The 25,545-nt window shown below is 35.5% G+C and overlaps 1 protein-coding gene across 1 annotated transcript in view; it reads right to left on the bottom strand.

The window, feature by feature from the left end:
- LOC138692776 (zinc finger protein 665-like) overlaps positions 1 to 25,545 on the bottom strand; it is a 42,633-nt gene that overhangs the window by 9,290 nt on the left and 7,798 nt on the right. Inside the window, exons 2-4 of the mRNA XM_069815976.1 lie at positions 22,699 to 22,822; positions 9,071 to 9,208; positions 6,785 to 6,867 (exon numbers count right to left, since the gene is read on the bottom strand). Of these exons, the coding sequence (XP_069672077.1) occupies positions 6,785 to 6,867; positions 9,071 to 9,208; positions 22,699 to 22,803 (326 nt within the window). The 5' untranslated portion in view covers positions 22,804 to 22,822. The remainder of the gene's footprint in view (positions 1 to 6,784; positions 6,868 to 9,070; positions 9,209 to 22,698; positions 22,823 to 25,545) is intronic.

The following is a 25,545-nucleotide window of genomic DNA, read 5'->3' as shown; positions in this document are numbered from 1 at the left end:
GTACAGGTAGTGTGTATAATTATATTGCCACGCATATCATTTCATGTGTGCAGATATGGCATCGCAAAGTATTGGCTAATAGATGGGCATCGTGCCTCACTGACTTTCACAGAGCTTATTGCTCTGAGTGACATCATCTTCACAGTCCCCGTTCCTCCCTCACATAGCTCCTAGGCATGGGCAGGTTCTATATCAGTTTCATAAGCAATATCAGTGGTGGAATAATGGCATTATCAAAGCAGTGTGTACGCGTTAGAAAACGATTATTCCATGAGAAATGGAAGGAAGAGTTTTTTTGCTGTTTAGAAGGGGAGAACATACAATGTATGTTATGCTCGAAAATCCTATTGGGCATTAATAAATTTAATATACAACGACATTACTCCTTATGTCATAAAGAACATGCTGAATTCGAAGGTAAGACAAATTAAATGTTATTTTTCGTACTATTCCGAAGAAAATTTATATTAACATTTACATAGTATACTAAATACGACATTATACCTTAAACACGCTGCATTAAAAGGTACGAGGAATTAAATGTTGTTTGTAGATATTATTTCCAAAAGAAATTTATAAAAAATATATCAGATGTGCGTAGAAAACGAAATATGATTTTCTGAAATTATTTTAGGTCGAGAACGTGCAAATCTATTAAGTAATCTTGAGAAACACTAGAATATTCAAGAAAATAAACGTAGACAACGTTATGGAATATTATTGGCTAGTTATGCAATTTCTCGCCTGTGATTTAAATCAATTCAATGATGGAGAAATAGTAAAGAGGTTTATGATTAAAGCTGCCGAATTAATTTGCCAAACTGAATAAAAGTTTTCGAGTCTCTCACGTTTACCAAGCACTTTCCTAATAATTCGCCACAGACCGCCTTAGCGATTACGATAAGGTGACGCAGGTCACAGCAGTTTATATTTCCCATCGTACTTTGCAGTCTTCTCTCCTAGTATACAAACTATTTCAAATAGAGTGCCTCACGTAACAGAAAATTGTGCCCATGTATGGACTGGCTACTTCACAACGAAGTATTTTGCTACATGTGTGGGGAGTACATACTTAAAGCAAATAGGAAAACTATTTCTGAGTTTATGAAGAAACCATATCTAGGTTATTTTGGTGGGTGTCCAGCTTGGAGATCAAGATAAGCCATAGGCTCCTCATATTGCATGATATTGTATGTGGACTAAGGAGCATTTGCTGCAGTCAACAAATGGAAAGAGGTGCTGCATGAAATGTAGAGACCAATAGTTTGGAGAGAACGAAAAAAAAAAAAAAGAAAAAAAAAAAAAGACATTTCGACGACTGTTATTTTTCTATTGTTAATAACATAAGCATCGTAAATAAAACTATAAATTCTCGCAGGTGTCCTACATCAACATTACCATTTTATAGCCTTGATCTGATACATCGTCTATAATGGTGAAGAATGGGTAGAACAGAGAAAACTTCCCTCTGGCACTGGGGCTGAAACCTGAGTTTTCAGCTCTACGTGCTGACGCTTTTTCCACTAACCCACACCGGATTCGAGTTCTGATGCCAGATTGAATTCCTCTCAGTTTAAGTTCTACTTCCCTGTTCCCCTTTGGTGGCCTACCCTCATGTACTGTGTCACAGAATATGTGACATTGGCACAATGCCCAACACTATGTAGAGAGATGCATGCATTACAAGTGACTCTCAGCGTATTCCGAATCTCACTGGACCGGTGGACATCATTGACGTCACGCTGCAGCGAAATACGAACAAAACTGTTGGAAGATTCAATGACTAACATGGCAGCTGTATAAGTTGTTGTCTGTGCTACATTAGCAAGATTTTGCGAAATTTCCATATTGTCATCTCGTTCAAAGAAAAGAGAGCATAAACAATTTATTTCTTGAACCAGTAGTAAGAACTGGTCCGTTGACATGTTCATTCATAAACCATTAACATATATTTTTACGTTGTGCTCATTATAAATAATATATCAGAACCAAAGCAGAACAAACCGGCATGACACACCAGTTCACAATGTCATTTGTCTACTAATTCCCGCCCTATACAAGAACCAATGAGATTCACTGATGGCGGCTGATGGATATTGTCACCACCTCTGCAAGCTGATGGGACCGGTGCAACAACAGGGGAGGAAAAGCGATGTCATTGTTGAAATTCGGAACACTGTAATGCCATCAAATTGCTCGCACTGAGATTTGAAATATGCTCTAAGTAGCTGGATTCCAACAGAACAAGGCACCTTCTTGAATCACTAAGTGATTACTTACGCTTGTCATATTACTATGACATACCGAAGTACATATCATCCCCCCTCTGGCAAACTAGCGAAAGTGAAAAATAAGCGACCCTGCACTTAAGGTCTATATTGTACTACTTAATAGTGCAATATAGACCTTAAGTGCAGGGTCGTGAATTTGTCACTTTTGCTAGTTTGCCAGAGGAGGGACGATATGATATTTCTGTGAAGGAATTCTGCATTACCATATGGTGAAGAATGGATAGAACAGAGCAAAATTTTCTCCAGGGAGGTAGCATCGGCATCGGAACTGGAATCTAGTGTGGCTTAGTAGATAAAGTGTCAGCATGTAGAGCTGAAAACCCGGGTTCGAGTCTCTGTGCCAGTGAGAATTTTTCTCCATTCTATCCACTCTTCACCATATGGTAATGCAGAATTTCTGCACGGAAATATCGTATGTACTTCGGTACATCATAGTAATACCCTCTATAATGGTAAACAACACATAGAAACCATGATAAATATAGTAAACAATTCAACACAAATATGTTCAACGACCATGAGGCACTGTTTTCTCATGTGGACATTATGGAGATGATTATGACAATGCTAAAGGAGCTAAACAATACAGCTTTCAAATGAAGGGGAAAAAGAAAATAATGTATGACGCAAATCAAATGAGAAGACAAGTGAAGTTCAGCTTATTGTATCTGAATTAAATATCAAACAATTTTTATTCTAGAAAGAAGTTATTCAGAAAGCATAATTGATACAATTAAAATAAAAATTCACCAAAATATTCCTGGTGATTACAGACGAAACGATTTTATCTGAAAAATTATAATGAATGAAAACTGTAACAAAAAGCAGAAAATAATACTGGAATAGATCAGAGAAGTGGTAAAGTTTGAGAATATGTAATTTGAAAACAGATACGAAGCAACCAGTCAGATGATCAAGTAAGGTGATTAGAAATGAAAGCTGTTCATTCTAAGGAACAAAGCGAAAAAAATAATAATGCAGATGTCTACGAAAATTGCATACCGAAACATGTAAACAACAGTCTAACTAGAAAACTACCAGCTAAAAAAATTCTTTATGCTGCACAAAAATAAAGTTACGTAATGACTATGATACAATTAATTTTTATACTTTCGGTAGCACAATTTACAACAGGAAAGTTGCCAACATTGCTCGGGGATATAGGGTCGTATTCATAGACAAGACTTTGGACCAAAGTTGACTTTGGAAAGTACAAAGTTACCATTTTCCTATCCACAGTCGACACTTTGACGACAGTAAACTTCAATCCTGACTTTACTTTGAAGTCACCGAAAATCTAGACTTTGACTTTGACTTTCGTTCGTGGACATAATGAATTTAATTTTTCGGGAATATTGAGGACATCTATGGGATTATTAAAGCTGGTCATGTTCCTTAGTGTATTATTAGATATGGATAATAAATTTAAATCAAGGTGCAGATTTGATAAACAGACAGTATTAGATATCCTCGTCATGTTTCAACATTCATTTATCAATAATAATGAAAGAGGATTATCTGTTCCACCAATGATTGAATTTCTTATTTCATCGCGATTTTACGCTACAGGTAACTGATGGCTTAATATTGATTTGACTGTTTAATTCTATAGAGAATATGTTATAAAGTTGGATAAGCAGTTAATTTTTAATCCTTCGGTCGTCATAATAATGTTTTCTGAATATTGATTTCAATTAATTTTTAAGTAGTCTGGCATCTTCTTATCTTCCATATTTTCAGAATAAATTATATTATAATGAAATAATTTGAGGGCTTAATGTGAACCTAACGTAATTACAATCGATGTTTTATTCAAAACATAATTCTTAGCAGGCAATACTATTTCAGATGAACTACACAATCATGTTTTGTAGTTACGAATTTTATTGTATTATATACGAGTACAAGATTGTTTGGAACTGAGTTACGATTTTTTGTGACCAAGTAGAAGAACGAATTATCTATTGGTGTAAAGATCTAAAAATGTCAATTTTTTTACTTACATTAATTTCACACTAAGCCCACGAATAATAATTATTCTTATGTAAAGCTGCAAGAACAGCTAACAATCGCTTAACATGTATCGATGTTCAATTGTTTCATTGATTTGTGTCTCAAAAGATGTCTTTGATTGTGGCAATGCCTACTCTATTTCAACTATCTATTAATTTAATTCGTTTAAAAAGCAGTGACTGTGATTGGCAACATTAGAACAAGATCGTCAAATCTCGACTTACCGAAGTCAAAGTCAAAGTCTCAGAAGTATTGTCTATGAATAGTATTTTCAACAAAGTTAAACTTTACTACGAAAGTCGACTTTGGAAAGTCTTCAGCAAAGTCTCGTTTATGAATACGGCCCAAAGTGCCACTGATCATTATTACATTATGTCAGGGTTATAATAAAAATGTGAAATTTCATTAATAGTCAGAATAGAACAATTGATAACAGACCACCTTCAACCAAAAGAGTTTTTCTGGAATTTCTGCAAATTAATGTCGATTGCTGCAGAAGTAATAAAAGGCTTTAGCAGAATCTGCTAATGCAATGAAAATATTAAATGATATTGTTACAAATAAATTTCACACTCTTTGTGCTCAATAGAATAAATTCTCGCAATATGACCAAAGATGTTAAAGCGAGTATAAAGAACACAGTGTGAAAAAAATAGAATAAAGGACTGTAAAAATAAAAAAAATAAAATATCTTGTTAACAATCTGAAGCAGTTTCTATGAAATGGGTGTTGTAACGTCGTAACAGTTTTGAAAGGCGATTGTAACTTCGCCCTGTTCTCTATTGTTATTCAGTTCTTGGCCAAGCCACTTCCCACCTTATCCTTCAAAACTTTGTTCTCCATTTCATAATAATATGTAGCTATAAAGTATATGGGCTATTCCATATGAAATCGATCAGTAAAAAACTTCGCATTTTTTTATACTCTAATTTTTTCCCTATTTATACGAGCTGCTGAGGAGAGTGCATTTGCAAAAATATACTATCGAAAGTCAAACGGTTTTCGTATTGTTGAACGATAAATTTAGCGTATTTTAGAAAAACAAGCCTCTTTCAGTGCTCAGAACTCTGGAACCATTTACTGCAGAACATTGAACGAGAGCTCATTTTGAAGCTGACATTTGGTAGGTTATGATAAGAAGTAATCCTTATTTTTATTGTATACAGAGAGACAGATAATCTGATTTTACGTACTTTTAGGCTTTTTGCCCATTTGTAAAAATGTAAAAAAATGTTAAGAGAAAACCTTGCATTATTAAGAGGGATTCGGCATTGTTTGCTTAGTGTCACGGCAATAAGTTTCAGGGGTATTAAATAAATTATATTCACATGCCTAGACTTGAAAGGCGCAACACAGCAAGCACTGGCCGAGAGATGAAGATAAGCGAGCTTTGGGCGTCATTTTATTCCTGTGTTTATGAAAACCTGTGATAAAGCTAGCCCAGCTATGAGCTACTAGACGAAACATCACGTGTTTATGTCTCCTGGCCTTGCTTGCCTAGGCTATGCCTAGGCTAGCTCCCGCCTCACAGTCAGCTGGTTAACTCACGCGCATACTATTTATTTTCTTTATTTGATTTTTCAATACTTTCTTATTAACGTTGCACCAGTAAAAAATACGTGTTTATTTGTACTTTCAATGCGGAATGTAACCATACATTTTAAAAATATTTTTTCGTGGGCAAAAGTGTCTTAATTAAGAAAAATCTAAATTTCTCCATTTCCAAAAAAAGTAAGAAAAACTGTTTACATGTCAATATAAACTTTAACTTTTCAGCATCAAAATAAACCATGATTTTGATCATTGGGTGAAAGGGTTTCGGAGCCACAACAGTTTTATGAAAATACGATAAATTAAAATATTTTTAATTTAAACACTATGAAGTTCTGATGCCTCAAACTTTGCACAAAGCATTGTATCATAGTTGTCTACGGACAGAAAAAGTTTCATTGTATTTAAATATTGCAAGGTCAATTTTCTCTATATTTCGGTCGATTTGAAATGGAATAGCCCATATACAGTTCCCTACATTTCATAACATAAAAATGTGACGGGCAACACAACTTAACAATGCAGTGAGGTATGAATAGGAAGATGAAAAGCTCCAGCAACACTGCAGCTGCAAAAGTAACGCAATCTGTAAGTACGAGCCCACAAAAACTTGTCGCAATTTTTGCAGCACTCGAATTGCGCAGCCACGAAAAGCAGCCAATTAGCACAATGCACGGGGATTGCAGCTGCAGTAGAAATGTCGCCAATCAAAGTCGAGACAAGTGATCGTGGGTTTCAAATTAGTACAATTTTAGTGAATCTTCTTAAGTCATTTCAATACGAAAATATATTGAGGCGTTAATATGAATAACCACATAAATACCTCTGAAACGAAACGGTACTATACATTATAAAATTTGCTCTACACAATCATTGAATGAAGCTGTGAAAGACTGGAAGACAAAGCAAGACCAGCACACTACACTCACCTCTCAGTCAACACTTCATCCTCCTCTGAAAATACTTCCACTTTCTGTTCCTGTTGAAGTGTGTCCAGATGGAATAAATCTTCCTGAAAAGTGAGAAAATAATGAAAAGAGCTTTAGTTGACCATCTGAGTCATTGGTTTCCTACGTCTTAGAGACATGACATTTCAAACATATGAATCCAATGCAAGGCTTTCATTAGAGTTGCAATCACTTTTATATAAGATCGAATTGATTCCTGCAGACTGCTTTCAATTGTATCCTTCATAATATATCCTTCTTTGAATGCAGACTATTTGCTTGCATTGAAATGCACAGGACTCATGATTCAATCTTGAAGATACATGGGTCATTTGCAGAATTTGTATAACAAATAACGTCCATCAATTCTTACCCTTCCCATTATTGCATTTATAACAATAGAGTTATAAATTCCTAACAGTGAGTAGTTTCAATACTAATGTAGTAAATATCACAAGAATTATTTCCTTCATGTGAAATATTTCACGAGAATAAAATAAAATTCTCATAGTAACAGCTAAAATGCTGTGTCCATACTAATTAAGTTTTTAAAATGGAGCATGATTATGTCCAGATAAAGGTTTGTTTAATAATGTAATTGAGGAAAAAATCATAGAAACATTTGGTATTATCAAAACTTATTCATTTATGTCTGAGTTTATATTTCCTTAAATATTATTGCATAATTACTCTAGTCCAGTAAATCAGTCAGGTCTGTTACACCATTCTGTTCCTATGGATACTCAGTTGAAAAAGAAATCCCACAGAGGTCAGCACAAGCCAAGATGATACACAAAGAGTCATTTTGATTGTACTGCTATGTTCACCCATTTTGATTTGGCGAGATTGTGTGTCATACTCTTGCTTTATGTTTTAGTCTAACTGTGCATTTTTACTCTGTCAGATCTGTTTGTGTTGTTTTTTCCACAAATAACAACATATAAAGTCAAGATCAAGAGGACATAATAGTGCACATGTGCAGTAGTTAAGTTGCAATTTTGAAGATTTTTAAGCAAAACAATTTTAGGTTAGCACATGCTTGCTTGCTTTGTCATGTCTGTTACCTGTCAGATCTGTTACTCCATGTCATGTCTGTTACATCATTCAAAACAGTGCTGTAAAGCAAGGTGAGTGTACAATGGCTGATTACTATGGCAGAGACATTGCACTACATTAATACATGCAGAATATGCACTAAATAGTACTTTAATTTTGACGTTCTCAGTCGTCCATTTGTTATACAAATCTTGCAAATGACCCACATATATGCATGTGATGTATAGAGATTCTGCAAAATACATAACCAGTATTGGCTGAAATATTTGACGTAAATAAAACACTAAACAGTTGTATATTGATATTGAAACAATATATTTCGTTGTAGGTTTCATAGTTAAAAGTTTCTATTTCTTCAAAATGCTGACTGTCTAATACGAATTGTTTTCAGATAAGATAGGAGTAAAATAAAAGTTTTGCCTCCAAACATGCAGATTGTGTTTAATCATTTTCACTATAAAATATTGTTTAACACAGATTATTCCAGAGAACTGATAAGATTCGTCAGTCGAAATGGATTGAGGTATAACCTCAAATGTGTCGTCATTGTAGAAGCTTGTGAAATATTTTAGGAGACTAGTTTCAATGGAAGATAAAGAATGTTATGACAGATCACAGTCCGTAGTAAACAGTGTAAAGGCTCATTTTATAAGTCCTGAAAATTATAAAAAAGTTGCAATATGGAATATGCAGTATGAATCAAGTCGTGAGGGAACAGCAGATGAGCTAGTCAACAGTGTGGCGTATTTTCAGTGATTTATTTATAGTGGAATAAATCCCTCTTTTAAAAACAAAACTGTATTGTTACTATTATTATTGTTGTTATCTTTTTTATAAACTCCCTCCTTAACACAGTTACAGGACTTGCAAATCTTTTATCATTTCTCAATAAACCTAGATATCAGTTTGAACCTATCATTCAATGTCTAACAAAGTAATTTCAAGATGACAAAGTACAAACAAAAATTTTGTAAAGTTAAAATGAAATCCTCTTCTAGATATAACTTCCTCTATGCATTCGATTCAATTGTGTTAACTACCAAAAATATATATTTGCGATTATTATTTTATTTCAAATCAAAAAACGAAGGGCGTCAATGTTTACATAATAAAAAAAGGGATAACATTTAATATAATTCCTGATTGTTAATGGCTCTGATATACATAAAATGCACTGTTGGTATATCTGTATATTCATAGTGAACCACTTACATCAACTTCCGACTTCACCATCACAAAGTTACCGGGCACAGGAGTGTCTTCAACCTTTATCTCTGTTTTTATATCACAGCTGTGGCCAACGCACTCTGTCTTCATGCCTGTCACTTCCAGACGAGATACATTTCCTTCCTACAGAACATAGAGACATCATGGACAGGTTTATTAAGGTATTCAAAGCTGACTTCATGTGCAATAGCCGTTAATCTGGTTCTGTATGGCAATCATTGGCTAACACTTAAAAACACAGACAAAAAATTTCAGAGTAAGTACCAAGGCGGAATTGGAACGAGTCATTAAGGCCCACAGGAAATGACTGATTATATAGGTCAGGTGTCACTTATGAATATAATTTGCGTACTGCAATGTTTACTTAAATAGTTATGGCTTTTAAAGAACCCACAGGTTCACTGCCACTCTTACATATAAGCCCACCATCGGTTCCCATTCTAAGCATGATTAATCCAGTCTCTACCATCATATCCCAAGTCCCTTTGATCGATTTTAATATTGTCCTCCCATCGGTGTCTCGTATTCCCCAAAACCCTTTCTCCCTCAGATCTTCCGACTAACATTCTACATGCATTTCTGGAGTCATCCATATGTTCTACATGCCCTGCTCATCTCAAACGTCTGTATTTAATGTTCCTATATTATGTTAGGTGAAGAATGAAATGCATGCAGTTCTGTGTTGTGTAACTTTCTCAATTCCCCTCTAACTTCATCCGTCTTAGCCCCAAATATTTTTCCTAAGTACTTATTTTCGAACAGGATTAACACCCGTTCTGCTTCCAAAGTGAATTACCAGACGTGTATTTCCTAATCCTGTTTTCCGAAGGGTTTTATTTCCGAAATCAGACTATTCCAAATGGTCTTCATTCCCAATGCCTGATTTCTGATACAGCAATATATCCGAAACCAATTATTCTCGATCCCGAAATGGAAATTTCTACAATCGTATAAATGTTCACTGTAACCATTGTTCTTCATTACTTAGTAACAAAATTCTTCAAAATTCGAATTAAATCCTTCTAAATTTTTAAGTAGTTCAGCACTTATAATCCAGGCGAGACCAAAAATAATCCTAGGAATGAAAGGGAGAAAGATGGTGTGGCTGGAAGGATATGTATATTATAAAAGCAAAAGTGGATCCGTGGAGACGAAGTATTGGGAATGTAGGAGGATCCGCGTGAAAGAGTGCCGCTGGTGGAAGTATTGATGTCACAAAAGGCTCTTCCAAGCACTCGCAACCTCCCAATAGAGAAGAGGTGGAAGCTGAAATTGTGAAACAAGGACTGAAGTAGAAAGCAGCAGAACATCCCAAGAGTCATCCATCTTAAGTACTACACACCGAACTGCAGCATGTTCCATCGGGAGTGCAGGCATTGCTGCTAAAAAGAAGTAATTTAATCAAGGCGATGAAAAGAGAAAGACACCTAACCCTGCTGCATTGAACAACGTTCTAGTTAGTTCGTTAGTTAGTGGGGTTTAAAAAGGGCGCGTCAGCTACCATGGCTATTTGCCCCTTATCTAAAAACATTCACAATACAGAAAGACAACACAATAATCAGAGTGCTTAAAATAACTAAAAGGCGTTGTCACAGTTAAAACGTGGTACACAAATACAGTTTCAACAAGGTGATTCATAAAAATCATAAATGAAATGAAATGAAATTATGGTTTAATTAACGACACTCGCAACTGCAGAGGTTATATCAGCATCGCTGGTGTGCCGGAATTTTTGTCCAGCAGGAGTTCTTTTACATGCCAGTAAATCTACTGACATGAGCCTGTAGCATTTAAACACACTTAAATGCCATCGACCTCAGCCGGGATCGAACCCGCAACCTCGAGCATAGAAGGCCAGTGCTATAGCAACTGCGCTACCGAGGGCGACTAAAAATCATAAAAGTGAGTAGTTCTCAGACCCTAGCTAGATTTAAAAAGAAACAGTAAAATAATAAAACAAATGCCACCAGAAATAAATTATCTGGCGCATTTATAAAATGTTCAGATGGAAAAGGTCCAAATGTCAAGTTTGTTAAAAACATATACTAAAGAATTAATGTAACCTCCAGATGTAAAGGGTCCGGAGGATAAGTAAAATGGGTCAATAAAAAACTAAATCACCCTGTGAATTCCTGTATTCGAGAAAAATCTCAGAACTGCATTTGCACAATTAAAATCATTTCCTAGAGTGTCACGCAGAGTCAGCTGAATTCCATCTGCCGACGGACATGGTCATATTATCTACAAAACAATAAAAAATGTTCTACCGTAAATGGAACACGGCACATATCACACTCTGGCTGAGGCTCGCCACGTAAGAGATGGCCATGTGTCAGATGACAGTGGCCAATTCTCAACCAGGTGAGTAAAACCTCCTCGTCTCGTGACACTCTTGTGGACAAATCCCAAACTCGGACAGTATTCTTTACACTTAGCAATTTGTTTCAATGTTGTGCAGACCATTCTCCTTCCCATTGCCACCATATTTTATATTTCAAGTAGTTTCGAATTTCCTGCCACCTCTCGCGCCAATATACCAGAGAGCCATTCAGTGCACCAACCCTGGCTGCAGCTTCCGCGGCCTCATTTCCTGGAATTCCTACATGAAAAGGAATCCACACTACTCCAATCTCATAATCAGAGCTAAAGAGAGTGTGGAACAGCTCCTGAATTCTTAACACAAGAGGATCATCACAATTAAAAGACTGCAAGGACTAAATGGCACTTAAAGAGTCGCAACAGAAATTGAATCAGCCCCGGGGTTTCCTAATTAAAAACAATAAAGCTCTGTAAAAAGCATAGAGTTCAACAGTAAAAATAGTAGTATATTGGCTCAGTCTGTATTTAAATATCTCTCCATTTGTAATGAAGGAACAACCAACGCAATCATTTATCTGGGACCAGTGAGTAAAAACTAATGAATAATTTGGATATCGTGATAAAAGTTCACTAAAACGAAGTCTATAAACAAAAACTGATTCAGACTTATATCAAACATGGGACGTCGCATAATCCACGGTGGACTGGTGGTATACTCCAGTGTGCGAACTGAAGGTAAATGGATGTCGAGCTCAGAGAGCAGTTCACAAAACCGCACACCTGCTCCGTGGATTTTCACTTTATCGGTCGTAAAGAGACGAATGGTGAAAGGAGTCGTAAGAATTGTGCTGAGGCTGTGAGCGGAGCTTAACAGCATATGAGCACAACAAGACATTACGTCGCCGATACAGTGATGGTTCTCCTGCTTCACAATACAGGCTCGCGATCCGACTAGTTCGGAAGGCCCCTGTAGAAAGTTGTATCCCAAGGTGATGGATAGTACCTAAAAGACGTAATTTCGATTTATTGGCTGAGCCATAAATAAAACAGCCACAATACAGCTTTGATCATATAAGAGCTCTGTAAAGACGTAAAAGCACTTTACGGTCTGCACCCCAGCGAACCCCTGACAAAAGGCGTAAAATATTTAAGGATTTCTCGCAACAACTTCTCAGATCAAGCATATGCGCCTCCCACGTTAATTTTAATCAAAGATAAGGCCCGAAAATCTCGCAGTGTATGTATATTGCAACTCCACTCCATTAAGACGCAGTTCAGGATGTTGATGTAGTCCACGATGGTTATAGAAGTGTACACACTGCGTTTTTAGAGTGGAGAATTTAAACCCATTGCGAACAGCCCATCCGGATCAATGATTTCCTAACAAGCGACAACTAAATCAATTTATTTTTGTGGTCCTGGAAAATTAATTCTTTCGGGTATTTGTCTTCTCGTGATTTTTTATTTTCGGGATATTCGACTTCATGATTACGGGTATATTATCTTCCGGGATTTCGTCATTCTGGGATGTTTGGTTTTCGTGAACTTAGATTCCGGATATTGACCCAGAATGGAGCTATTCGTGTGCCATATTCCCACAAATTGGCTTATACCTGAATAAAACCAATTTTTTTATTAACCCTCAACTGGTATAGTGAGGTCTCACGAACCGCAGGGTGCAAATCCAATGAGATATTTTCCCGGCGTATCAAGCAACAGACACGTGCACTCATCTACCTTCTTATCTGGGTGTAAGCAGTCTGTGTAAGGAGTGGCCGTCTTGTACTTGCTTGTATATTGATTTATTGTGCTTCTAATTGAGGAGCGTTTTTGCAAAAGTCGATAGATGCAGAAATTTTCGATAGTGAGTTACATATGGATATCGTATGTTTTCTATCTCCGGAATCGATCTATGAAATCAGATTTACCAAAACTTGATTCATACCGTATGTAGAGACTACCAAACCTTCCAGGATTTTTTCAAAACTCGATAGGTCCTGTCACTTAGTGTAATTTCTGTAAAATCTTGATTTCTGCATCTATCGACTTTTGCAAAAACGCTCCTCAATTATAGAAGTGATCTCACTGACCGTGCATAGCAGTTGCGTTACTAATATTGTTGGGTGAGTCATTATTTATTTCTTTGTATAGGCAGGGCCAATAATTCTACAGGGACATCACTTTATTTTTACCAACATTTTTAACATTAACCTGGCTATACTCGGAAACACTGTTGCCCCCTTCCATTACAGGAGTTTGATGTTACTAGTGCAATATGTAAACAAATCATTTTACTAGCTATAGGAGGAGAGAAAAGTAGTGTATCCATTTATGTTGTAGGGAAATACAATATTACGATTTTCAGTTTGATCATCACTTTTACGGAATTTATCAAAATACAGTAGAGTAGTAACATTTTTTTTCAAAAACTCAACTTTTCAGGCGGCTATGTTCGTTATGTAATGTCTACTTTATTTAGCATATTAATTATTGATGTTATCATACAATATAGAGAGTGCATCTAAATTGAGGGGGTCATAAGTAAAGGGCTGTAAGTGCACTTAAGTTACTTTTGAGAAAATGGGGTTTAAATATTTAAGCTTTCGTAAAATCGGTGAAATTTTTTTTTTTTAATTTTAATGTGTGATGCGATTAAAATATCCCTTTGCCACTAAAATTTTGGATACTTTTGCTTACACTGGATGCACTTAACTCATGTTATTACAAATGTCACTAGCATTCCTTTGCTTCTAGCCACCTCAATTCAAAAAAAGCTAATCTGAATTTTTAAACAAGTTGCTGAAAATGGTTGCCATTCATTACAATGCAGGCTTCAATTCAATACGCATATTATTAAAAACATTTTGAAGCATATTCTCTGAAATTGAATTTATCGTTTCTTGAATATAATTTTTAGTACGATATTATTAATATAGGTTCTCTCTTCTATAGAAAACGCAATCATATTTATGAAACACACTATACATTGCAGTGTTTACTTCACTGCTTGAAGACTTCAAATGCAACAGCGGCCGTAAGTTTGTGTGTCTGACGGGAGCAAGGACATTAGTGAAGGGGTGGGAGTGAAGTACATTCAGAAATGCAGGTACAATAAAAATGCAAGTAAAAATAAAATGATGTCCCTGTATATTCATATGGGTATAGGCTGATTATAAGTCTTTTTCTTTCTATTGATATGTACACTTGGTCAAAATGAAACTGGCTGGCATCTGAGAGGCTAAGTTCGAATCGGGTATTTCCGTTAGCACTTGGGATAGCCAGGCTTTCATCAAAAGATTGTGTATATTCTTCTAATAGTTATAATGGGGAACACAACTATTAATCATTAAAATATTCCGAGAAAATAATTCATATACGAGATTTAAAACAGACAGATCTTCAGAATGTTTAAACAGTGAATAATGTAACACAAACACTATATACTGTATAAAAGGTTCTCAAGTGGAGTCTGACCATTGCCCGTTACAATGCTGTTCTTACTGCTGTAGTACTCTTAGCGTAGTGGTAGAGCATTAGTTAAGTGTTCATGAGGTTGCAAGTTTTGATCTTCGTGCAGCTAATAAACTCTTTGTTTTGTCTTTTAAATGCAACAGTGAAAATATAACAAGATTTCGTCTGTTTTTTTTATCCTTAGAATACTTTTCACTTTATTATTTTTTTCGTGTTAATAGAAACTTTTGACGCTAGATGGAAGTAACACTCAAGACGATAATTTATTAATTTTCTTTTTTTTTTTTTTGTAGGTTATTTTACGACGCTTTATCAACAGCTTAGGTTATTTAGCGTCTGAATGAGATGAAGGTGATAATGCCAGTGAAATGAGTCCGGGGTCCAGCATCGAAAGTTACCCAGCATTTGCTCATATTGAGTTGAGGGAAAACCTCGGAAAAAACCTCAACCAGGTAACTTGCCCCGACCGGGAATCGAACCCGGGCCACCTGGTTTCGCGGCCAGACGCGCTAGCCGTTACTCCACAGGTGTGGACATAATTTATTAATCCCTGCTGCTTTACACTCTCTTGTTTAAGAAACATTCAGTAAATATGTTGACAATTAAATAATTGACAATAATGAATTTGCAAGTTGAACTACAGTGAATATGATTATACTACCTAAATCCATCATCATCATCAGGCCCTAAACGTAGTAATTGTAAAGAAGAAAAACCATAATTCTGATGACAAAATATTGTATATTCTGATTTTCCTCGAATTATAACCACAAATTTTCATCGATTTTGTAATTATCTGTAAATAACATGAAGTAACATAAGCAAAATTATTTGACTATATTACACTAGAACGAGTTGTAAAAAATAAAAGAAAGGACAAAACAAACAATTCACTACAGAGATTCGCACTCGAACTGTCTGCATAGAAGTTAAGTAGTTTAACAACTGCTCTACTGCTGTGGAGGTATTAAAATGCTGTGTTAATTATTTTATCAATCGCTGCTGCTTTACACTCTCTTGCCTAAGGAACATTCAGTAAATATGTTGACGGTTAAATAATGGCAATATTTAATTTGCAAGTTGTGCGACAGGTAATATGATTATTACATTAACCTCAATCCGTAATCATCAGGGCCTAAACGTAGTATATATAAACAAAAGAAGAACCATAATTCTGATGACGAAATATGTCCTGATTTCCTGGAATTATAAGCACAAATTGTCACCAATTTTGTAATTATCTGTAAGTAACATGAATTAACATAAGCGAATTTATTTGACTACATTACACTAAAACGAGTTGTAAAAATAAAAGAAAGGACAAAACAAAAATTTCACTATGGAGATTCGAACGCGAACTGCCTGCATAAAAGTTAAGTAGCTTAACCACTGCTCTATGCCAAGCATGCTGTGGAGGTATTAAAATGCTGTGTTAATCATTTTATTAATCCCTGCTGCTTTACACTATATTATCTAAGTAACATTCAGTAAATATGTTGACGGTTAAATAATCGGCAATAATTAATTTGCAAGTTGTGCTGCAGGAAATATCTCTGATCATCAGGCCTAAACACAGTAATTGTAAACAAGATGAAAAACCATAATTATGACAAAATATATCGTGATTTCCTTGAATTACAAGCAAAATTTTCACCAATTTTGTAATTATCTGTAAGTAACATGAATTAACATAAGCAAATTTATTTGACTACATTACACTAAAACGAGTTGTAAAAATAAAAGAAAGGAAAAAACAAAAATTTCACTATGGAGATTCGAACGCGAACTGCCTACATAAAAGTTAAGTAGCTTAACCACCGCTCCATGCCAAGCATGCTATGGAGGTATTAAAATGCTGTGTTAATTATTTTATTAATCCCTGCCGCTTTACACTATATTATCTAAGTAACATTCAGTAAATATGTTGACGGTTAAATAATCGGCAATAATTAATTTGCAAGTTGTGCTGCAGGAAATATCTCTGATCATCAGGACTAAACATAGTAATTGTAAACAAGATGAAAAACCATAATTATGACAAAATATATCGTGATTTCCTTGAATTACAAGCAAAATTTTCACCAATTTTGTAATTATCTGTAAGTAACATGAAGTAACATAAGCAAAATTATTTGACTATATTACACTAGAACGTGTTGTAAAAAATAAAAGAAAGGAGAAAGCAAATAATTCACTACAGAGATTCGAACTCGAACTGTATGCATAGAAATTAAGTAGTTTAACTACTGCTCCACTGCTGTGGAGGTATTAAAATGCTGTGTTAATTATTTTATCAATCGCTGCTGCTTTACACTCTCTTGCCTAAGGAACATTCAGTAAATATGTTCACAGTTAAATAGTCGGCAATAATTAATTTGCAAGTTCTGCGACAGGTAATATGATTATTACATTAACCTCAATCCGTAATCATCAGGGCCTAAACGTAGTATATATAAACAGAAGAAGAACCATAATTCTGATGACGAAATATGTCCTGATTTCCTGGAATTATAAGCACAAATTGTCACCAATTTTGTAATTATCTGTAAGTAACATGAAGTAACATAAGCAAAATTATTTGACTATATTACACTAGAACGAGTTGTAAAAAATAAAAGAAAGGACAAAACAAATAATTCACTACAGAGATTCGAACTCGAACTGTCTGCATAGAAATTAAGTAGTTTAGCTACTGCTCAACTGCTGTGGAGGTATTAAAATGCTGTGTTAATTATTTTATCAATCGCTGCTGCTTTACACTCTCTTGCCTAAACGTAGCAAATATAAACAGAAGAAGAACCATAATTCTGATGACAAAATATATCCTCATTTCCTGGAATTATAAGCACAAATTGTCACCAATTTTGTAATTATCTGTAAGTAACATGAATTAACATAAACAAATTTATTTGACTACATTACACTAAAACGAGTTGTAAAAATAAAATAAAGGACAAAACAAAAATTTCATTATGGAGATTCGAACGAGAACTGCCTGCATAAAAGTTAAGTAGTTTAACCACTGCTCCACGCCAAGCATGCTGTGGAGGTATTAAAATGCTGTGTTAATCATTTTATTAATCCATGCTGCTTACAATATATTATCTAAGTAACATTCAGTAAATATGTTGACGATTAAATAATCGGCAATAATTAATTTGCAAGTTGTGCTGCAGGAAATATGATTATTATACTAACCTAAATTCGTGATCATCAGGCCTAAACGTAGTAATTGTATATACAAGAAGAAAAACCATAATTATGATGGCAAAATATATCGTGATTTCCTGAAATTACAAGCACAAATTTTCACTAATTTTCTGTAAGTAACATGAATTAACATAAGCAAAATTATTTGACGATATTACAATAAAATGAGTTGTAAAAAATAAAAGAAAGGAGAGAACAAAAAAATTGTCTACGGAGATTCAAAGCATGCTGCGGAGGTAGCCCAAATCAGCGCCTTGTATTATGGAGTTAACCAAAGCGGCGCACAGAGGTTTACAGTAGTGAACTGCATGCTCACCCAAAGGGACAATTTTAACTGCTCAAGAGGCCGGCCAGTTTCATTTTGACTAAGTATACAAGCTACAACATTCACAGTTTGTTTTGTTAATATTAATTATGTAGGCCTACTATTCAGCAACTATCGTGATTCTGCTAATAGTGACAGACTACATGTCATGAAAAGCACAGCCATGTCGCTGATTGAGCCCCACAAGAAGGGAAGACTAGCAAGCACCTTATCTCTAGAACTGAGACTGAAAATAAGGAGAATTTTGAGACTTCCTGATGAAAGAGAGGCAATAGATGCAGCTGAAGAAGTGGTTTTGAGAAGAGGAAAATGTGTGTTGTGTCCCCTAAAAATTAAAGAGTAAAACAAAAATCCTTGCTACAAGTGGCAACACCCAATTTGTCTCAAATGTTCAAAAAAGTATGCAGAATTTCCGCTGAAAATGACTATGTTCAAGCTACTCAAAAGAGACCAAGTCTTGGAAGAATGAAAAATCATAATTTTTCACATAACTTTGTTCAGTTTTTTTTTTCATTATATTGTGTTTATTATGGTTCTATTAATACAGTGTAATATTCGAGGCTATTTCATATTGTTAAATTATTAGTATATTGTAGTTAAGATATAGTGGTCTTACAGTCCCACTGTACCAGTTATGTGATTTGTTATGTAGTGTACCATTTGAAGATTAAAAAACAGTATTACTACTTTTCTACAAACTAACCTACTGTTGGCTTTTATGGAACCCGGAGGTTCATTGCCACTTTCATATAAGCCCTCCATCGGTCCCTATCCTGAGCAACATTAATCCTGTCCCTACCATCATATCCCACCTCCCTCAAATCCATTTTAATATTATCCTCCCATTTATGTCTCGGCCTCCCCAAAGGTCTTATTCCCTCTGGCCTCCCACTAACACTCTACATGCATTTTTGGATTCGCCCATACATGCTACATGCCCTGCCCATGCAAACCTCTGGATTTAATCTTCCTGATTATGTCAGGTGAAGAATAAAATGCATGCAGTTCTCCGTTATGTAGCTTCCTCCATTCTCCTGTAACTTCATCCTTTTTAACTCCAAATAATTTCCTAAGCATCTTATTCTCAAACACTCTTAACTTCTGTTTGTCTCTCAAAGTGAGAGTCCAAGTTTCACAAACATACAGAAGAACCAGCTTTTTTTGAGAGTGGACTGAATGATAAAAGCTTCTCAACTGAATAATAACACGCATTTCCCATATTTATTCTGCGTTTAATTTCCTCCCGAGTACCATTTATATTTTTTACTGTTGCTCCAGGTTATTTGAATTTATCCACCTCTTCAAAGGATAAATCTCCAATTTTTATATTTCCATTTCGTACAATATTCTGGTCACGAGGCATAATCCTATACTTTGTCTTTTCGGCATTTATTTCCAAACATATCTCTTTACTTGCTTCAGCAAAATTCCCGTGTTTTCCCATATAGTTTGTGGATTTTGTCCTAACATAGTCACGTCATCCACATACCCAAGGAGCTGATGTAACCCATTCAATTCCAAACCCTCTCTGTTAACCTGGATTTTAGCTCAGTATATCAGTTTCAAACTCTCAATTTTTAGTCTTAACAAATACAATAATAGTAATAATAATAATAATAATAATAATAATAATAATAATAATCCATATATATATATACTTCGTATGGAGTGTGACATTGTATGCGGCAGAAACATGGACATTACGACGAAGTGGAGAGAAGCGACTAGAAACATTTGAAATGTGATATGGAGAAGAAAGGAAAGTGTGAAATGGACAAACTAAGAACTGAAGCTGTGTTGGAGAGAGTGGGTGAAGAAAGAATGATTCTGAAACTGTTCAGAAAGAGAAAAAGGAACTGGTTGGGTCACTGATGAGAAGAAACGGCCTAGTGAAGGAAGCAATGGAAGGGATGGTGAACGGAAGAAGAGTTCATCACAGAAGAAGATATCAGATGATGGACAACATTAGAATATATGAATCATAACTATTTGGAGACTAGAAAGGCAAAAAACAGGAAAGACTGGAGAAAGCTGAGTTTTCTATCCTGAGACTTACCCTGCGGCGGAACACATGTATGTATGTATTTTTTTAGTTGGTTATTTAACGACGCTGTATCAACTACTACGTTATTTAGATACGATGAATTGGTGATAGCGAGATGGTATTTGGCGAGACGAGGCCGAGGATTCGCCATAAATTACCTGGCATTCTCCTTATGGTTGGGGAAAACCTCGGAAAAAAACCCAACCAAGTAATCAGTCCAAGCGGTGATCGAACCCGCGCCCGAGCGCAACTTCAGACTGGCAGCCAAGCACCTTAACAGACTGAACCATGCCGGTGGCTTGTATCTATGTACACTACCGATCAAAAGTTTTCGATCAGCTATGAAAACAACTATATACTTTATTTCAATGTACAAACACATCAGAAAAACTAAACAGACCAAGAAAATAAATATTTTCTCTCTCTAGCATTATGATATGATAGAATATTCAAAACGAAATCCCTTTGGACTGGTTGTGTGTGTATGTATGTATGTATGTATGTATGTATGTATGTATGTATGTGTGTGTATGTATGTATATATGTATGTATGTATGTATGTATGTATTACATTATCTACTCTTTGCTAATATTCAAGTTGCATTTATCTTTAGGTTAAACAATGCTAATTGTTTGGGCAGATAACTAGAAGATTAAAAGAGGGGATTTCTAATTTAATATGAAGAAAAAAAAAAAGGAATATGTGAGTGATGGTCCTACTAACCACTTGTGGATTAATGGCAATAAATTTTAACAGTACAAAGCTTTAAGTAGGCCTACCTTAGATCAGTTACGTATTTAAAGAAATAGACTAATTAATTTAAATATGGAAACAAGAATCATCTTAACGAAGGAAGCTAACATTATTGTATTTCGTGTGTGCCAAAGCTTGAATGCTAACTAGGAAACGTAAAAATAAATTGCTCATCACTGACCTAGAATTTTAAGACGCTTGAGAAGAGTAATAATATAATTATATCAAGGGGAGATAATGTGAGAAATATTACAATAGGAGACAAATTACAACTGAAGATCAGCAGACAAAATTATATGATCATGTAATACAAAGTGAAGAAAACGAATTAAATGAAGAAGTTTTGAAATGGAAGCCACCTGGAAGAAATATGAAGAAGTGTGAAGAAGAGGGACTTGGAAGATGGAGATTTTTGGACCCAGGTATCTGGAGGGAAAAAAAAACTGTATTTATGGGCTGGGGAAACACCTCTATATATATATATATATATATATATATATATATACATACAATCATAGAAATATTCCTTTATAGATAAAACATTCCATGGCGCAAAATTCAAAATATTACTAAGGCCAATCAGCTGACATCCACAGCAGAGATAGAAGATCCTCCAATCAGTACAGAGGATAACGTGTGGTCAGCACATTGATCCCAAGACTGTTCCAGCTGAATTCTGAGGCCAGATGACATTATACCTACTCACTGTGGCTCTGTATTCCTCTTATTATTGTGATGTACCGAAGTACATATGATATTTCTGTGCAGGAATTCTGCATTATCATAAGATGAAGGATGGGTAGAGTGGAGAAAAATTCTCTCAGGCACCGGGACTCGAACCCGGGTTTTAGCTCTACGTGCTGATGCTTTGTCCACTACGCCACACACCAGATTTCAGTTCCGATGCTGGATTGAATCCTCTCAGTTTAAGTTCCACCTCTTAGTTTCTATCGGATCCCGGCCACTTAGTCACTCGTAATGAGTGCACCTCTGGACATAATGTGTTGGACATTGTGCCACTGTCACACATCTATGACACAGTGCATGAGGGAAACAAAGATTGGAACTTCAACTGAGAGGACTGAATCCAGCATCGGAACTGGAATCTGATATGGCTTAGTGGATAAAGCGTCAGCACGTAGACCTGAAAACCCGGGTTCGAGTCCCAGTGCCAGAGATAACTTTTCTCTGCTCCACCCATCCTTCATCTGTATTCCTCGATCATAATGCAGGGTGAGCATCAGTCACACAGACTAACAGAACTCTGTGTGAAAATTTATTCCTACATCCAGACTTGAATCCACGCACAATTCGTACCACCAGTCCAAGTGACAACGCATTACACGAAACAGCTAATTACTGTGCTAGATTCTAATTTAGTCTACTACACATAATAAAGTGGAAAATGTATGCACTTCTCCCACTGTTAGAAAAAGAAAAGAAAAAAAAATAATAAAGAAAGAAATACACAGTAATGCTTTTAGGCTTACCTCTGGTAAACCCTTATTCCCTTCAATTTCATGTGTTTTATCTGTCTTATCATGTGGTTGTAAGTTCAATGGGTCCACCTCAGGTTCCATCTTGATCACATCCATCACAACTGAAGAAAGTTTTCTGTAATTGAAAGTGATTTAAACAAATAGAGTACAGTAGTAATTGGGAAATACTTAATTTTTTTTGGGTTATTTTACGACGCTGTATCAACATCTAGGTTATTTAGCGTCTGAATGATATGAAGGTGATATGAGTCCGGGGTCCAGCACCGAAAGTTACCCAGCATTTGCTCGTATTGGGTTGAGGGAAGACCCCGTAAAAAACCTCCACCAGGTAAACTTGCCCCGACCGGGATTCGAACCCGGGCCACCTGGTTTCACAGCCAGACGCGCTGACCGTTACTCCACAGGTGTGGACAGAAATACTTAATAAAAGATGCTAGGAACTACTATCTCTCCAATTTATAAATATGTTGGGAACTAATTATATCTTACACGAAAATGTTGAACATATTTAGTACAGGTTTTATTACGACGAAAAATGTATCTATTGTACTAACTTATTTTCACTAAATACAATATACTAAACTCATACAGTATATTGAAGGTGGATGGCCATCTTACAAAGACACTCAGGATAAATGTAAACCATATTTTAAACACAAAATAAGAACTCTCAGTGGTAAACGGCATAATTTTAAATGGAGAACCATTTCTTTAGTTCTTAATGCTACAATATCAGATATGCTTGCAAAACTGACACACTGGTCATCCGGGAATTAACACAATGTTGAGCCGAGCAAACACAACTTGTTTTGGTTATGGATCAGTCAAGATATAAACAAATTTGTTAAAAATTGCAAGACTTGCCTGAAGTGTCAGGACAACACAGCTAAAACGGTGTTAAAAAATATTGATATACCCCACTTAACACAGATGGATGTTGATTGTGACATTTTTGACCTTTATCAAAAGCACCATATAGTATGCTTCCACCATATATAGTCCATACTACAGAACGCCCATATGATAAAACGTCCATAAAATCAAAATGTCCATATGGTGAAAATGTCCATACGACAGAAAGGCCATGTGATAAAACGTCCTTTAGGTCAAAATGTCCATAGTGTCAAACGTCCATAATGTCCAAGTTCAAAGGAAAATTCTGCTTGAATAGAACACAATAAATTTTATTCCTTAATTCGTAGAAATAAGTAATTAATCATCGGGAACCGGAGTCCCACTTTTAAGATGGTAACTAATAGTTTTAAGATTTAAGAGAATTTCTCCTTTTTCTTTGTACTGTACCTGTTGTAGTTTCTCGCAATCTGGAGAATTTGTCTTTGATTCGTCAAATACATTTAATTCCCGGCTCTTTAATTTGTGTATGTCTCACTCTTGCTTGCAATATTAGTGTCCAAATTCCATTATCTTCACGCTTTAGGAACTGTATAAATTGCCAAGTGGATGGATGTATACCCATCACGCGTTGAAGAAGATTGTGCCAGTCTTCTACCACGTTTGTGTGCTGCATGCCTTTCATGTTGGGAGGTTCACATTCCTGTATCGCCAATATATTTTTGTCCTATCTCTATTAAAGTCATGATGTTGGTACAGGTATCCACGAAAAGAAAGAAGTGGCTTATCCTTCTGTGATGGCACTAACTGAGGATTTCGTTCCGTCTTTAAAAAATTCAGTTCTGATTAGTTCTGCATTTGAAAATTTTTACATAGGTTACTATAACTACCATGAACAATGGATATAGTGTACATTATAGAGCTATGGACATTATGACTCTGGACATCAGAGTGAAGTGGACATTATACTACTATGGACATTTTGAATCTGGACATTAGAGTGAAGTAGACATTATAGAACTATGGACATTTTGACTCTGGACGATTTAACATGGACATTTTTCCATGGATATTATGTTCCTGGACTTTATGTCTGGTAACCTATAGTATAGACTGATGTGTTAAGCAATTATATTGAAGTACCTAATTTTCCAGATCTGAAAAGTGTCACAGTCATTAAAAAAAATCAAATCTGTGTTTGCCAGGCATAGCATATCACTTACACTCTACACTGATAGAGCTCTTTGCTTTGATTCTGAGTAAGTCAATAAATTCTTTAAGGAGTGGGCTTTTGTGCGTATTATGTCAGCCTACATTTTTCGCAGTCCAATGGACTAGGAGAAGTGCGGTTAAACCAGTGACGAAAATTTTTAAGAACTCTCTAGATGCTGGGGAAGACCCTTATTCAGCTTAATCAACTTCCATAACAAACCACGAGAAAGTATTCATTCTCCTGCCTCAAATCTTATAGGTAGGAATCTTCGTACTAACATTCATAGTTCATTCAATTATTTCAAACCCAAACTTAATTATAAAAGGGATCAGGAGTTGTGTGCTGAAAAAGGCGGAAAATGAAACAATGCTATAATAAATCTGCTTGCCTAAGATCCTCATTCAAAACTGGCCAGTCAATTATGTTTAAAAGAAGGCTACCAGGAGAAGTGGTTCGAGTCACTGAAAATCTCCGATCTTATGTCGCTAAAGGGGATAATAGTTTGGAGTATACTAGGAATGAAATACATTTATATCGGAGATTGTTTGACAGAGCGATTGTAGCTGAAAGTGATGCCAGTGAACGACTAATTATGTAACTCATGGACTATTATACATAAGCTTTAATTTTACTTTGTAGTTTAATGTTTGTTATTTCGTTTTGTTTCGTTATTGTTGTGATAATAATGTAATATGCTTTATGGGGCACAATCTTTGTTAACATAGTGTTTCCGATAAATTAGTAAATAAAATACATAAACTATTTGAGTTGCA

This window comes from Periplaneta americana, chromosome 17 (genome assembly GCF_040183065.1).
Source record: "Periplaneta americana isolate PAMFEO1 chromosome 17, P.americana_PAMFEO1_priV1, whole genome shotgun sequence".
In the NCBI taxonomy this organism is placed as follows: Eukaryota; Metazoa; Arthropoda; class Insecta; order Blattodea; family Blattidae; genus Periplaneta; species Periplaneta americana.
Note: the sequence above shows the minus strand (reverse complement) of the source record. Positions and strands in the feature narration are given on the sequence as shown.